A 13694-nucleotide genomic window follows, 5' to 3' on the forward strand; every position below is an offset into this window, starting at 1 on the left:
GGTACAGATGTGGGGACCTGCATGAAAGACCCCCTAAGCTTATTTTTACCAGCTTAGGTTAAAACTTCCCCAAGGTACAAACTGTTTTACCTTTTGTCCTTGGACCTTATGCTGCCATCACCAAAGTGTCTAACAAAAATAACAGGGGAAGTGCCCATTTGGAAACATCTCCCGCCCCTCCCCCCGAAATATCCCCACAAGCACTACACCCCTTTCCTGGGGAAGGCTTGATAAAAATCCTCACCAATTTGCATAGGTGAACACAGACCCAAACCCTTGGATCTTAAGAACAATGAAAAAGAATTCTAATTAAAGAAAAAGTAAAAGAATCACCTCTGTAAAATCAGGATGGTAAATACCTTACAGAGTCGTCAGATTCAAAACATAGAGAATCCCTCTCGGCAAAACCTTAAGTTACAAAAAGACACAAAAAGAGGAATATACATCCCATTCAGCACAACTTATTTGATCAGCCATTTAAACAAAACAGAATCTAACGCATATCTAACTAGATTGCTTACTAAGGGTATGTCTACACTACGGAATAAGGTCGAATTTATAGAAGTCGGTTTTTTAGAAATCGGTTTTATATATTCGAGTGTGTGTGTCCCCACAGAAAATGCTCTAAGTGCATTAAGTGCATTAACTCGGCGGAGCGCTTCCACAGTACCGAGGCTAGAGTCGACTTCCGGAGCGTTGCACTGTGGGTAGCTATCCCACAGTTCCTGCAGTCTCTGCTGCCCATTGGAATTCTGGGTTGAGATCCCAATGCCTGATGGGGCTAAAACATTCTCGCAGGTGGTTCTGGGTACATATCGTCAGGCCCCCGTTCCCTCCCTCCCTCCGTGAAAGCAAGGGCAGACAATCATTTTGCGCCTTTTTTCCTGAGTTACCTGTGCAGACGCCATACCACTGCAAGCATGGAGCCCGCTCAGGTAACCGTCACCCTATGTCTCCTGGGTGCTGGCAGACGCGGTACGGCATCGCTACACAGTAGCAGCAACCCCTTGCCTTGTGGCAGCAGACGGTACAGTACGACTGGTAGCCGTCATCGTCATGTCCGAGGTGCTCCTGGCCACGTCAGCTGGGAGCGCCTGGGCAGACATGGGCGCAGGGACTAAATTTGGAGTGACTTGACCAGGTCATTCTCTTTAGTCCTGCAGTCAGTCCTATTGAACCGTCTTATGGTGAGCGGGCAGGCGATACGGACTGCTAGCAGTCGTACTGTACCATCTTCTGCCAGGCAGGCAAGAGATGAGGATGGCTAGCAGTCGTACTGTACCATCTTCTGCCGAGCAGCCATGAGATGTGGATGGCATGCAGTCCTTCTGCACCGTCTGCTGCCAGCCAAAGATGTAAAAGATAGATGGAGTGGGTCAAAACAAGAAATAGACCAGATTTGTTTTGTACTCATTTGCCTCCTCCCCTGTCAAAGCGATACCGGGCGAGGAGGCGACGTCAGCGCGGTCACGTGAGTGATCAGGACATGGACACATATTTCTCTGAAAGCATGGGCCCTGCCAATGCATGCATCATGGTGCTAATGGGGCAGGTTCATGCTGTGGAACGCCGATTCTGGGCTCGGGAAACAAGCACAGACTGGTGGGACCGCATAGTGTTGCAGGTCTGGGACGATTCCCAGTGGCTGCGAAACTTTCGCATGCGTAAGGGCACTTTCATGGAACTTTGTGACTTGCTTTCCCCTGCCCTGAGGCGCATGAATACCAAGATGAGAGCAGCCCTCACAGTTGAGAAGCGAGTGGCGATAGCCCTGTGGAAGCTTGCAACGCCAGACAGCTACCAGTCAGTTGGGAATCAATTTGGAGTGGGCAAATCTACTGTGGGGGCTGCTGTGATGCAAGTAGCCCACGCAATCAAAGATCTGCTGATATCAAGGGTAGTGACCCTGGGAAATGTGCAGGTCATAGTGGATGGCTTTGCTGCAATGGGATTCCCTAACTGTGGTGGGGCTATAGACGGAACCCATATCTCTATCTTGGCACCGGAGCACCAAGCCGCCGAGTACATAAACCGCAAGGGGTACTTTTCGATAGTGCTGCAAGCTCTGGTGGATCACAAGGGACGTTTCACCAACATCAATGTGGGATGGCCGGGAAAGGTGCATGATGCTCGCATCTTCAGGAACTCTGGTCTGTTTCAAAAGCTGCAGGAAGGGACTTTATTCCCAGACCAGAAAATAACTGTTGGGGATGTTGAAATGTCTATATGTATCCTTGGGGACCCAGCCTACCCCTTAATGCCATGGCTCATGAAGCCGTACACAGGCAGCCTGGACAGTAGTCAGGAGCTGTTCAACTACAGGCTGAGCAAGGGCAGAATGGTGGTAGAATGTGCATTTGGACGTTTAAAGGCGCGCTGGCGCAGTTTACTGACTCGCTTAGACCTCAGCGAAACCAATATTCCCACTGTTATTACTGCTTGCTGTGTGCTCCACAATATCTGTGAGAGTAAGGGGGAGACGTTTATGGCAGGGTGGGAGGTTGAGGCAAATCGCCTGGCTGCTGGTTACGCGCAGCCAGACACCAGGGCGGTTAGAAGAGCACAGGAGGGCGCGGTACGCATCAGAGAAGCTTTGAAAACCAGTTTCATGACTGGCCAGGCTACGGTGTGAAAGTTCTGTTTGTTTCTCCTTGATGAAACCCCTCGCCCCTTGGTTCACTCTACTTCCCTGTAAGCTAACCACCCGCCCCTCCTCCCTTCAGTCACCGCTTGCAGAGGCAATAAAGTCATTGTTGCTTCACATTCATGCATTCTTTATTCATTCATCACACAAATAGGGGGATGACTACCAAGGTAGCCCAGGAGGGGTGGTGGAGGAGGGAAGGAAAATGCCACACAGCACTTTAAGCACAGCACTTTAAAAGTTTACAACTTTAAAATTTATTGAATGACAGCCTTCTTTTTTTTTGGGCAATCCTCTGTGGTGCAGTGGCTGGTTGGCCGGAGGCCCCCCCACCGCGTTCTTGGGCGTCTGGGTGTGGAGGCTATGGAACTTGGGGAGGAGGGCGGTTGGTTACAGAGGGGCTGCAGTGGCAGTCTGTGCTCCAGCTGCCTTTGCTGCAGCTCAACCATACACTGGAGCATACTGGTTTGGTCCTGCAGCAGCCTCAGCATTGAATCCTGCCTCCTCTCATCACGCTGCCGCCACATTTGAGCTTCAGCCCTGTCTTCAGCCCGCCACTTACTCTCTTCAGCCCGCCACCCCTCGTCCCGGTCATTTTGTGCTTTCCTGCACTCTGACATTATTTGCCTCCACGCATTCGTCTGTGCTCTGTCAGTGTGGGAGGACAGCATGAGCTCGGAGAACATTTCATCGCGAGTGCGGTTTTTTTTCTTTCTAAGCTTCACTAGCCTCTGGGAAGGAGAAGATCCTGTGATCATTGAAACACATGCAGCTGGTGGAGAAAAAAAAAGGGACAGCGGTATTTAAAAAGACACATTTTATAAAACGGTGGCTACACTCTTTCAGGGTAAACCTTGCTGTTAACATTACATACATAGCACACGTGCTTTCGTTACAAGGTCGCATTTTGCCTCCTCCCACCGCGTGACTACCCCCTCAACCTTCCCCCCTCCCTGTGGCTAACAGCGGGGAACATTTCTGTTTAGCCACAGGCAAACAGCCCAGCAGGAATGGGCTCCTCTGAGTGTCCCCTGAAGAAAACCACTCTATTTCAACCAGGTGACCATGAATTAGATCTCACTCTCCTGAGGATAACACAGAGAGATAAAGAATGGATGTTGTTTGAATGCCAGCAAATATACACTGCAATGCTTTGTTCTACAATGATTCCCGAGTACATGTTACTGGCCTGGAGTGGTAAAGTGTCCTACCATGAAGGACGCAATAAGGCTGCCCTCCCCAGAAACCTTTTGCAAAGGCTTTAGGACTACATCTAGGAGAACCGCAAATGCCAGGGCAAAGTAATCCTTTCACATGCTTGCTTTTAAACCATGTATAGTATTTTAAAAGGTACACTCACCAGAGGTCCCTTCTCCGCCTGCTGGGTCCAGGAGGCAGCCTTGGGTGGGTTCGGGGGGTACTGGCTCCAGGTCTAGGGTGAGAAACAGTTCCTGGCTGTCGGGAAAACCGGTTTCTCCGCTTGCTTGCTGTGAGCTATCTACAACCTCCTCCTCATCATCATCTTCTTCGTCCCCAAAACCTGCTTCCGTATTGCCTCCATCTCCATTGAAGGAGTCAAACAACACGGCTGGGGTAGTGGTGGCTGAACCCCCGAAAATGGCATGCAGCTCATCATAGAAGCGGCATGTTTGGGGCTCTGACCCAGAGCGGCTGTTCGCCTCTCTGGTTTTCTGGTAGGCTTGCCTCAGCTCCTTCAGTTTCACGCGGCACTGCTTCGGGTCCCTGTTATGGCCTCTGTCCTTCATGCCCTGGGAGATTTTGACAAAGGTTTTGGCATTTCGAAAACTGGAACGGAGTTCTGATAGCACGGATTCCTCTCCCCAAACAGCGATCAGATCCCGTACCTCCCGTTCGGTCCATGCTGGAGCTCTTTTGCGATTCTGGGACTCCATCATGGTCACCTGTGCTGATGAGCTCTGCATGGTCACCTGCAGCTTGCCACGCTGGCCACACAGGAAATGAGATTCAAAAGTTCGCGGTTCTTTTCCTGTCTACCTGGCCAGTGCATCTGAGTTGAGAGTGCTGTCCAGAGCGGTCACAATGGAGCACTCTGGGATAGCTCCCGGAGGCCAATACCATCGAATTGTGTCCACAGTACTCCAAATTCGAGCCGGCAACGTCGATTTAAGCGCTAATCCACTTGTCAGGGGTGGAGTAAGGAAATCGATTTTAAGAGCCCTTTAAGTCGAAATAAAGGGCTTCATTGTGTGGACGGGTGCAGGTTTACATCGATTTAACGCTGCTAAATTCGACCTAAAGTCCTAGTGTAGACCAGGGCTAACTCTTTACAGGAGTTCTGACCTGCATTCCTGCTCTGGTCCCGGCAAAAGCATCACACAGACAGACAGGACCCTTTGTTCCCCCCCGGCCCCCCCCAGCTTTGAAAGTATCTTGTCTCCTCATTGGTCATTTTGGTCAGGTTCCAGCAAGGTTACCTTAGCTTCTTAACCCTTTACAGGTGAAAGGGTTTTTCCTCTGGCCAGAAGGGATTTAATCGTGTTTACCCTTCCCTTTATATTTATGACATATGCCTAGCTCATCTTATGGGTCAATAAACTCAAGATGTGGTAGACCAATGGCTGGGAAGCAAGTTGTGGAGCTAAGGGCCCCCACATTAAAAATGCCGACAATTAATGTATGCCATTATATGAAAAATGGTGTTAAATCCCCTATTATCACTTCACAATATTGATGAGTAAAATGTTTATTTTGACATTGTGATTAATTTCTTCCCACTGCCTGACTGAAAATCTACAGAAAGGTCTTGCTGACTACATTTTCTAGGCTCAGATATGTTTGCTTTAAACCTTCTAATGGGGAATGTATATCTTGCACCAGTTTCTTCTCTCTTCTAATGCTCTATCTAGCAGAGTCCAGGAACAAAGAAAAGTAAATCTTTGTTGATGAAATTTCTGTTTACAGCTCAAGCTGTCTGTTTTTATTCTTCTCAATAAAGTGTCTTGTATTTCTGTATGCAGAGGTTTTATACTTTAAAAAAACCCCTAAATAATGTAGGTTTACATCCTTTTATTAACCACCATTTTTCTAAATTCATATGAATATTTAAGCTGCCATAATACAGTTTAAATGCCATCAATCAGTGATTTATGACTCAGTCGGAGGCAGTATGGTCCCCTGGGCAGTTGAGTCTTGGGTTTTAGTCGAACTCTGCCAGTGATTAGGTGTGTGACCTCAAGTAACCCCTAATGAGGGTTCTCTAGCCAACTCCCAGTACTGTTACAGTGTTTAAGATGTCACCCCTTATTGGGTGGAGAGCCATTCATGTGCTCAGGACTTAGCATGTAAGTGAGAGAGAAGCTGATTTTCCAGTATTTCTTCTCCTCTTCCAAACCCAGTTATGAAATTCTAGTGACACACCTTGTGCCTTCTAGTTACATATTCAGACTAGCATTATCTATATGAGTTAAGCATCAGATGAGAAATATATAAATATTTCAACAAAAAGTGGAAATGTGATTTATTTTATTTGTTTTAGTAGAATCATGTGATTTATTTAATTTGCATAAATGTAAAACCTGTATTTATTCTACATGACGTAAGTTTGTAAAGGGAACCCAGTCATTTAGTTTCTCCTCTACTGATTTAATCTGGCAGTCTATCGCTAGAGGTGATAGAACATCTTAACAAAAGCAGCTAAGACAGATCAGACACCAAGAGGAGAGAGGGAAGGAAGATTACACAAACACATCAGCACAACTTCTTAACCCATAGCCTTCACAAAAGATTCAAACTGATAGCAGACTGAGGAGGCAGTCAGGAAAAGAGAATAGGAGTTCAATGCTCTTTGCTTATGCATCTGCAGCAGGTGGATCTATCCTCTTTTCGATACAGCAGAAGATTTAGGAGGCAGTCTATTTGATGTGACTGTCTTTCTAAGAGAATCAAAAGCATCTTCTGTAGTGGAGATGTTGACCAGAAGAAGGTTATTGTTTAGGGCTGTTGAATGGACAAAGGCGACGTACAGAATCAAGGAAAGGAAATGTGGTTTTCTCAGAAAAGAATGATTAGTGGAAACTCAGTCCATTTGGAAGGAGGATAATTGACCTTCTTACTGGAAAATGTTAGAGATCTCACTGAATGTCTTCCAGAAAGACAGGTTTCAGAGTAGCAGCCATATTAGTCTGTATCTGCAAAACGAACAGGAGTACTTGTGGCACCTTAGAGACTAACAAATTTATTTGAGCATAAGCTTTCATGGGCTACATCACTTCATCGGATGCATACAGTGGAAAATACAGTAGGACGATTTTATATACACAGAGAACATGAAACAATGGGTGTTACCATGCACACTATAACGAGAGTGATCAGTTAAGGTGAGCTATTACCAGCAGGAAAGGAAAAAAAACCTTTTGTAGTGATAATCAATATGGGTCATTTCCAGCAGTTGACAAGAACGTGTGAGAAACAATAGGGGGAAAAATAAACATGGAGAAATCGTTTTACTTTGTGTAATGACACATACACTCCCAGTCTTTATTCAAGCCTAAGTTAATGGTGTCCAGTTTGCAAATTAATTCCAATTCAGCAGTCTCTCGTTGGAGTCTGTTTCTGAAGTTTTTTTTGTTGTAATATTGCGACTTTTAGGTCTGTAATCGAGTGACCAGAGAGATTGAAGTGTTCTCTGATTGGTTTTTGAATGTTATAATTCTTGACGTCTGATTTGTGTCCATTTATTCTTTTACGTAGAGACTGTCCAGTTTGGCCAATATACATGGCAGAGGGGCATTGCTGGCTCATGATGGCATATATCACATTGATAGATGTGCAGGTGAACTAGCCTCTGATAGTGTGGCTGATGTGATGAGGCCCTATGCTGGTGTCCCCTAAATAGATATGTGGACACAGTTGGCAATGGGCTTTGTTGCAAGGATAGGTTATAGATCCTTGATGATGTGCTGGAGAGGTTTTAGTTGGGGGCTAAAGGTGACGGCTAGTGGCATTCTGTTACTTTCTCTGTTGGGCCTGTCCTGTAGTAGGTGACTACTGGGTACTCTACAACCTATCCTGAAGGATGACCCATCACTATCACAGATCTTGGGAGACAGGCCAGTCCTTGCTTACAGACAGCTCCCCCACCTGAAGCAAATACTCACAAGCAACCACACAACAAAAACACTACCCAGGAACCTATCCTTGCAACAAAGCCCGTTGCCAACTGTGTCCTACTGTATTTTCCACTGCATGCATCAGATGAAGTGGGCTGTAGTCCACGAAAGTTTATGCTCAAATAAATTTGTTAGTCTCTAAAGTGCCACAAGTACTCCTGTTCTTTTTCCAGAAAGACATAATTCCAGCTGCAGTTAGCATCCATCATCCCCACTTCAGAAGATAACAGGCCAGCGTGATCACTCCAGGAGATTGCAGTATAGTAAGAAGACAACAGTGAAAGCTGTAATCTCATTCAGGAGGAGTCCCTGAATTCCCTTCTACTAATGCTCTAATAGGAAGAAAGAATGCAGAAATTCTAATATTTATTAGATCATATAGACCTGTCAAAGAAGGTTACGCTAAAATAGATAGTGGTCCTTTGAACTGTACCTGTAGGATCAATTCCAGTGTGCTCTGTATCTGTTCAATACTTTGAGCTATTGGGAGTGGTTATGGTCTTACCACTTCATTAAGCTACCAAAACAGGTACGGGGGAGCGTTGGTATTGAATAATATTTTTGCACTATTTCAGCAGCCCTAAAACATGTCCAAAACAACAAGAGCAGCCATTTATTTTTAGATGCCAGGGAAAAAGCTCAAATATGTTATTTTCAGTTTTTGGTGTGCTGAGTTTAGATCAAATCACAGTGAAAGCAAGGAATCAAAAAGTGTTAGATTTCTTGAGCAAGTATTTCACTGCTATTGCCTTACTCACATGCTAGGAGCTGTGAAAAGAACCATATTTGTATTAGGCCCAAATTGCTTGGGAATGATTCAAAGAATTAATCAGATTCAGGATCAGCTTGTACATTACTGAAAGGTTTTGTCATTGAGAGATATTTGCTTAGCAATACTGTAGGGCAGCACTTGGACCCGAGTTACACTTCATTGAACAGCTGTAGCGCTGGGCACAATTTAGCCTTCTTTATCATCCAGCATTCAGCATGTATCTTGAGTATATTTACACATTAGTGAAATATTTCTTCTGCTTTTGATTGTCTCATTTCAGTTTCCTGACAGTGAAAAAAATATTTTACTGCTCCTAAAGTCTATGTGGATACTTATGACCAGATACTACTGTCAGATCAACACTTGTTTTATTTATATGTTCCTTTAAGCACCTAACAACAGCCTCTTCACTGAGGACCTGGTGGTTTCTGTTACACAAAAAGAAGTCTCTGGATGAGTGTGTCCTCCAGATTTGTCATATCAGCACCCAAGAAGGGGCGTGGTTTGACCAAAAATGGGTGCAGTTGGCAAAAACAGTGCTTTGCATTACATTGTCTGACACATTAAGATCTAGACAGCAGTATTTTTTGTTAAGTTAATGCCAACATTAGCTTGAATAATTTATATCCACAATTCCCTTCAGATGGATGGTCAATAGGAAGCTCTCTGAATATATATATTTTTACACATCTTTCAAAACTATATGAAAAAATCTAATACTCAGGGGTATCATATGGATTTGTGACACTCCCTGGAAGACTCTGAATCCATAAACTAATGAATGGATTACTATATGATTCATATGCCATTTTAATCTGTAACAGAGAATCTTATTCCAATACCATTCATGTTACTTAAAACAGAACTGCTCCCATTTCCCTCAAATCATCACTCTGACATTTCAAAAGATAAAACATAGCTCTCAACATTAATAAACTGATAAATATATATATGAACACTCATTTGCAGTGTCCTTTGAAACTCCAGATTTCAGGGATGAGCAAAATGAGTAGAACTTTCTGTTCGTTCTTGTATCATAAGAGCAAGCAAACACAAGGATGGACACTGCTTATACATACTGTGAGAGGAAATTTCAGTTTGTCAGTGAAAAGAAAGTTATATTGTACACCTGCTTTTCAGGCATGCCATCTGTGCTCTGTCATACCGTAAGATAGCAGTGTGATGCCACAGTCTCGGCAACATGGCACAGCCAAAAAGCATGTGATATGTTCTTGTTTCATTGACGTGAATGAAAGCTCTGTGAAACTCACTGCATAATGTTACAAAGCATAACATTCAAGTACGTAATAGTGGTAACTTGTATGTTTTTCAGTGTTCTGAAACATCCTAATCATTTGATGTTGAAAATATTGAAGGAGCACTAACCTATTATATAGTTAAAGTCAGTACATGCCTCTTATGGCCTACAGGTTAGCAACATCATGCTAGTCATAATATTGTACTGCAATCAACAGCCATTATATTGTTGAAAATAATCCAACATGGAGTAATCTTCCATTGCATTTCAACCCTTTCTTTCAGAACCAAATCAAGTGTAGTTTGGGTTTTGTTTTCCCCACTTAGGTTTTCTCTTTTTGGGTAACAGGATCACTAGGGAGCTCTTTCTGTATTTTGAATCCAGGTTGACTAACCCCCCTCAAAAATATACAGTCTCACACAACGGGCAGCCTGTTTGTTAACCACTGACTATGAGCTACTGAAGTACTAATCTGCAAGCCCTTTTCACATCCACACATGACCAAACTGAACTTTGAGATCCATGTTCACAAAAGTGGAGGCTCTGGCAGCAATTCTGTTCCCTTTTTAGCGCCCATTTCTGTATTTTTGTCGTCAAGCATTTTCTTGTTTCCAGAGATAATTATCTCGTTACGGAATTTGGGGCCTGTTCCAAAAATCAGATATCACCGTGTTTATTGAAAAGCTAAGTACTTATCATGTGTGGAATAAAATCCTTTTGTTTTTATGCAAATACCTCTATTTCTAAAACAACAAAAAAGATTATATACATATAATTCTAGAACTCTCTCTTAGAGCAATGTTTTCCATGAGGCATTTTTGGGTCTTTAGGAGGCAGTGTTGTCTAAATACAGGATTAGGAACCACTAACTACTGTCTCTACATCTGATTCAATGTGTGGCCTCAGGCAAATCGCTTAATCTTTCTTTTTCTTTTTTTTTTCTTTTTAATTTTCCTACCTGTAAATTGGGGATAATATCACTTACTGAAATACTTTACTGGGGAGTCAAGGATTAATTATTTATCACTACTTTGAAGAAGTGAAATACTGTATTATTATTAATAACCACTGACCATTGAGTCAAAAGTGGTTGATGTATGCAAAGAAGACATTTATTTGACAAAAGGAAATGTGCCACACACTGAATGCGAGGAGCTCATCCGGTAGGCATCTCCAAGAAGTGTTTGAATGGGCATGTGTGAAGTGCTCTTCGCTTTGATGCTCATTATATTTCCCTGTAATTCCTAAAGATCAGAAAATGAACTGCCACTCCAAGAAATTGTTAACAGGTCTAAAACTGTTCGGGTAGCATAGTCACAGGTAGAGAAGTTTGAATTTTTCTAATAAAACTAGATATTATTCTCAGATGGAAAGGCCAGAACTGGTCAGAGACTTCAGCATTAGATACTCTTGGGAAAGGGAGGGACATTATTTCAAGGTTGAGATAGTAGGGCAAATTCATCCCTGTCGCAACTCCACTGAAGTCAAATGAAGTTACGCCAGGGATGAATTTGCCCCATTATGTCTTGTATGAATGGGAGTGTCTGGTAGTAACTACCTAAAAGAGTTCTCCCTGCTGGCAAGATCAATATTATTAATTATTATATTATTACTATAATGTAACCTTTGGGCTTCATGGATTCCCTGTGGATTAATGATTATTCAAAAATGGTGTTACAAAGTGGCAGCTTTATGCCAATAAATACAATAGTATAGCACTGGCTTATTAAAGAAAGGTGTATCAGCTTAACAATGTCAAGAGCTCTTATTTCAAAAACATATAAAGTTGTCTAGAGGAGTTTTGTTTATTTGTTCCAGGAGCTGAGAGATCAAATCTGCCACAGACTGAAAATACAGATTGTGACTGGATTGGCATTCAGAATCCCCAGTGTTCTCTCTTCACAAGCTCCTAGAGGAAAAGAAACAATCTCAGCTTTCAGGAAAAATTGAATTCACTGCCAGATTCACTTTCCAGGAACTTTACTTACAAACTGTGCATCAGCTAAGGAAGGACTGAAGATCTAAAAAGTCTCTCCAAGCGGCAGTTAACACTAATGAAGAAAAATCAGAAATATAATTATTTAAAGGCACTTTGTGCGACATAAAACATCGTATGAAAGGACCACAGAATTAAGGGCAGCGTCTAAAAAACACACACTGAGTAACTCCAGCGTGGCTAGTTGCAAACTGACACCGTGCAGTTCACGGCATGAGCCTGAGAAGTGGAATGCTTGCAAAAAAACAAACAAAAAAATCCAGCACATCCCTGCTCCCCTTATCTAAAGCAAATACGGGCTGCCTGCTGTCATACTCAATACAGATTTCAGAGCCACTTCCCCATGCACACACTTTCCATTAACTTTATCTGCGCCAGCTTGTTCTCTCCCCACCCAAGGGTCTCAGCGGCCGGGGCACAGGCGCGCATACACGGCCCATCTGGAAAGAGAGAGGGAGCCCCGTGCCTTTCCCTCTTCTCCGGTCCCACTTGACGATCTGACCCTTAAAATATTGATCACCTTTGTCAGATCCCTTTCGGAAACTGGCCTGCTCGCTCATCCTTTCACTCGCTTGAAGCGGGCAGCAGCTGACAGCCAAGCATGTGGGGTATAAATATTGAAATAAACGAGCGGGAGGGAGAAAGTGGAGGTGGGAGGGAGGAAAGAGCGGGGGAGGTTCAAGAGTTGCGTGCGGGGGGGGGGGGGGGGGGGGGTTATCAGCCCGGTGCTCCTGCGAGGGGCGCTGCTCTCCGGGAGTGGAGGGGAGGGGAGGAAAGATAATAGCATTAAAAACCACCACCACCAGCAGCAGCAGCCCAACAACAACAGTGATTAGCTCCTACCCATCGCACAAGGGCTGGGAGGGGATTTGTGTCTCTCACCTGACTTCCTCCTCCACCGCGAGCCGGGGTGAGGGGGCAGAGACACGCGCGCACACAAACCACTCTCCCCAACTCAGCCCCAAAAACAAGGGCAAGCAGAAGGGGGGAAAGAGCGAGCGCCAGACGCACACCCGGCTCCGGCGGCGGCGGCGGCTCCCGGCTCCGCTCTACGCCGGCGCTCAGCCTCCCCCTCCCTAGCCCGGCTCTGCTGCCGCTTGCTGCTGCTGCTGCCGCCGCGCACCCGGGGAGGGCAGCAGCCGCGGCGGCGGCGGCTCGGCTCCGGCACAGGCGCGAAGCAGCGTCCGCCAGGGGGAGAGAGGCGGCGAGACACGGCGCACGGGTGCAGCAGAGCCACCCCCGGCCGAGGCTCGCCCGCTGGAGCCTGCGCCCGGCGTCCTTCCCCGCCCAAGGGCTCCGCCACAGAGAGGGAGCCGGGCACACGCCGGTCCCCCGCGTTGGTACCTTGCTGCCCTGCTGCCAGCCCGGGCTCCTCCTGAGCAGCCTGCTCCCCCCCGCTGCCGACTCCGCGTCTCCTTCCTCTAGACGCCCGCTCCCGATGGGTGAACAGACAACTTGAACTTCAGCGCGATTAACTTCGCCGCCGCCTGGGAAGCTGAAGGTGTCGCCCGCTGCGCTCTCGTGAGTGAGTCGGTCTCTTTTTCCTCCTTCTCCGCCCCCCCCCCCCCAGTCTCTAGCGCGCCCCGGTTCTCGTATTAATAATCACATTGTGGGGTTGGAAAAGTGGGGGGAGGCCAGGAGGGGGAAACCCCTTCCCCGAGCAGCGCCGGCGCTCCACACACCTGCCGCCTTGGCAGGGCTGCATGCCATAAACCCTGGGGGGTTGTCCCGCCTGGGCTCCGGCTGCTGCTGAACCCCTGCCGAGGGGCAGAGCCGGAGCCGCTGGCCCTGCAGCAGCCGCTTGACAAAGGCAAGTTCCCGGAAAGTTTGGGAAACTTCTCCCCCCACCCCCAGCGTGCTCAGCCCGGGAGGGT

The 13694-nt window shown here is 45.9% G+C and overlaps 2 protein-coding genes and 2 long non-coding RNA genes across 5 annotated transcripts in view; 1 reads left to right on the forward strand and 3 right to left on the reverse strand.

Moving 5' to 3' along the window:
• Positions 1-13250, reverse strand: part of LOC142071167 (uncharacterized) — a 34688-nt gene extending 21438 nt beyond the window's left edge. The window contains exon 1 of the long non-coding RNA XR_012667199.1: positions 13165-13250. This is a non-coding gene — a long non-coding RNA (uncharacterized LOC142071167). The remainder of the gene's footprint in view (positions 1-13164) is intronic.
• LOC125630923 (uncharacterized) lies at positions 2878-6846 on the reverse strand. Its single transcript, XM_048837140.2, has 2 exons — positions 4005-6846; positions 2878-3416 (listed from the first exon to the last, which is right to left on the reverse strand). The coding sequence occupies exons 1-2, from the start codon at positions 4585-4587 to the stop codon at positions 2902-2904; spliced, it is 1098 nt and encodes a 365-aa protein (XP_048693097.2). The 5' UTR covers positions 4588-6846; the 3' UTR covers positions 2878-2901.
• On the reverse strand, positions 8918-12442 carry LOC125631607 (uncharacterized). The gene is made up of 3 exons (XR_012667197.1): positions 12341-12442; positions 11813-11875; positions 8918-11733 (listed from the first exon to the last, which is right to left on the reverse strand). It is a non-coding gene; the product is annotated as an uncharacterized LOC125631607 (long non-coding RNA).
• Positions 13207-13694, forward strand: part of SATB1 (SATB homeobox 1) — a 108757-nt gene continuing 108269 nt past the window's right edge. Inside the window, exon 1 of one of the 2 annotated variants that reach the window (XM_048838544.2) lies at positions 13207-13341. The gene's annotated coding sequence lies outside the window, so the exon portion shown is untranslated. Of the gene's footprint in view, positions 13346-13694 lie in introns of both variants that reach the window. The other variant, XM_048838542.2, reaches the window with a different exon arrangement.

Source organism: Caretta caretta, chromosome 2, assembly GCF_965140235.1.
Source record: "Caretta caretta isolate rCarCar2 chromosome 2, rCarCar1.hap1, whole genome shotgun sequence".
Taxonomy (NCBI): Eukaryota; Metazoa; Chordata; order Testudines; family Cheloniidae; genus Caretta; species Caretta caretta.

Bases quoted from the DNA above. Each gene is read 5' to 3' on its own strand.
- LOC125630923 (XM_048837140.2), bottom strand. From the start codon at position 4,587: ATGCAGAGCTCATCAGCACAGGTGACCATGATGGAGTCCCAGAATCGC. The intron at 3,417-4,004 runs GTGAGTGTACCT...TTTCTCCACCAG, and splicing joins AGGCGGAGAAGGGACCTCTG to CTGCATGTGTTTCAATGATC.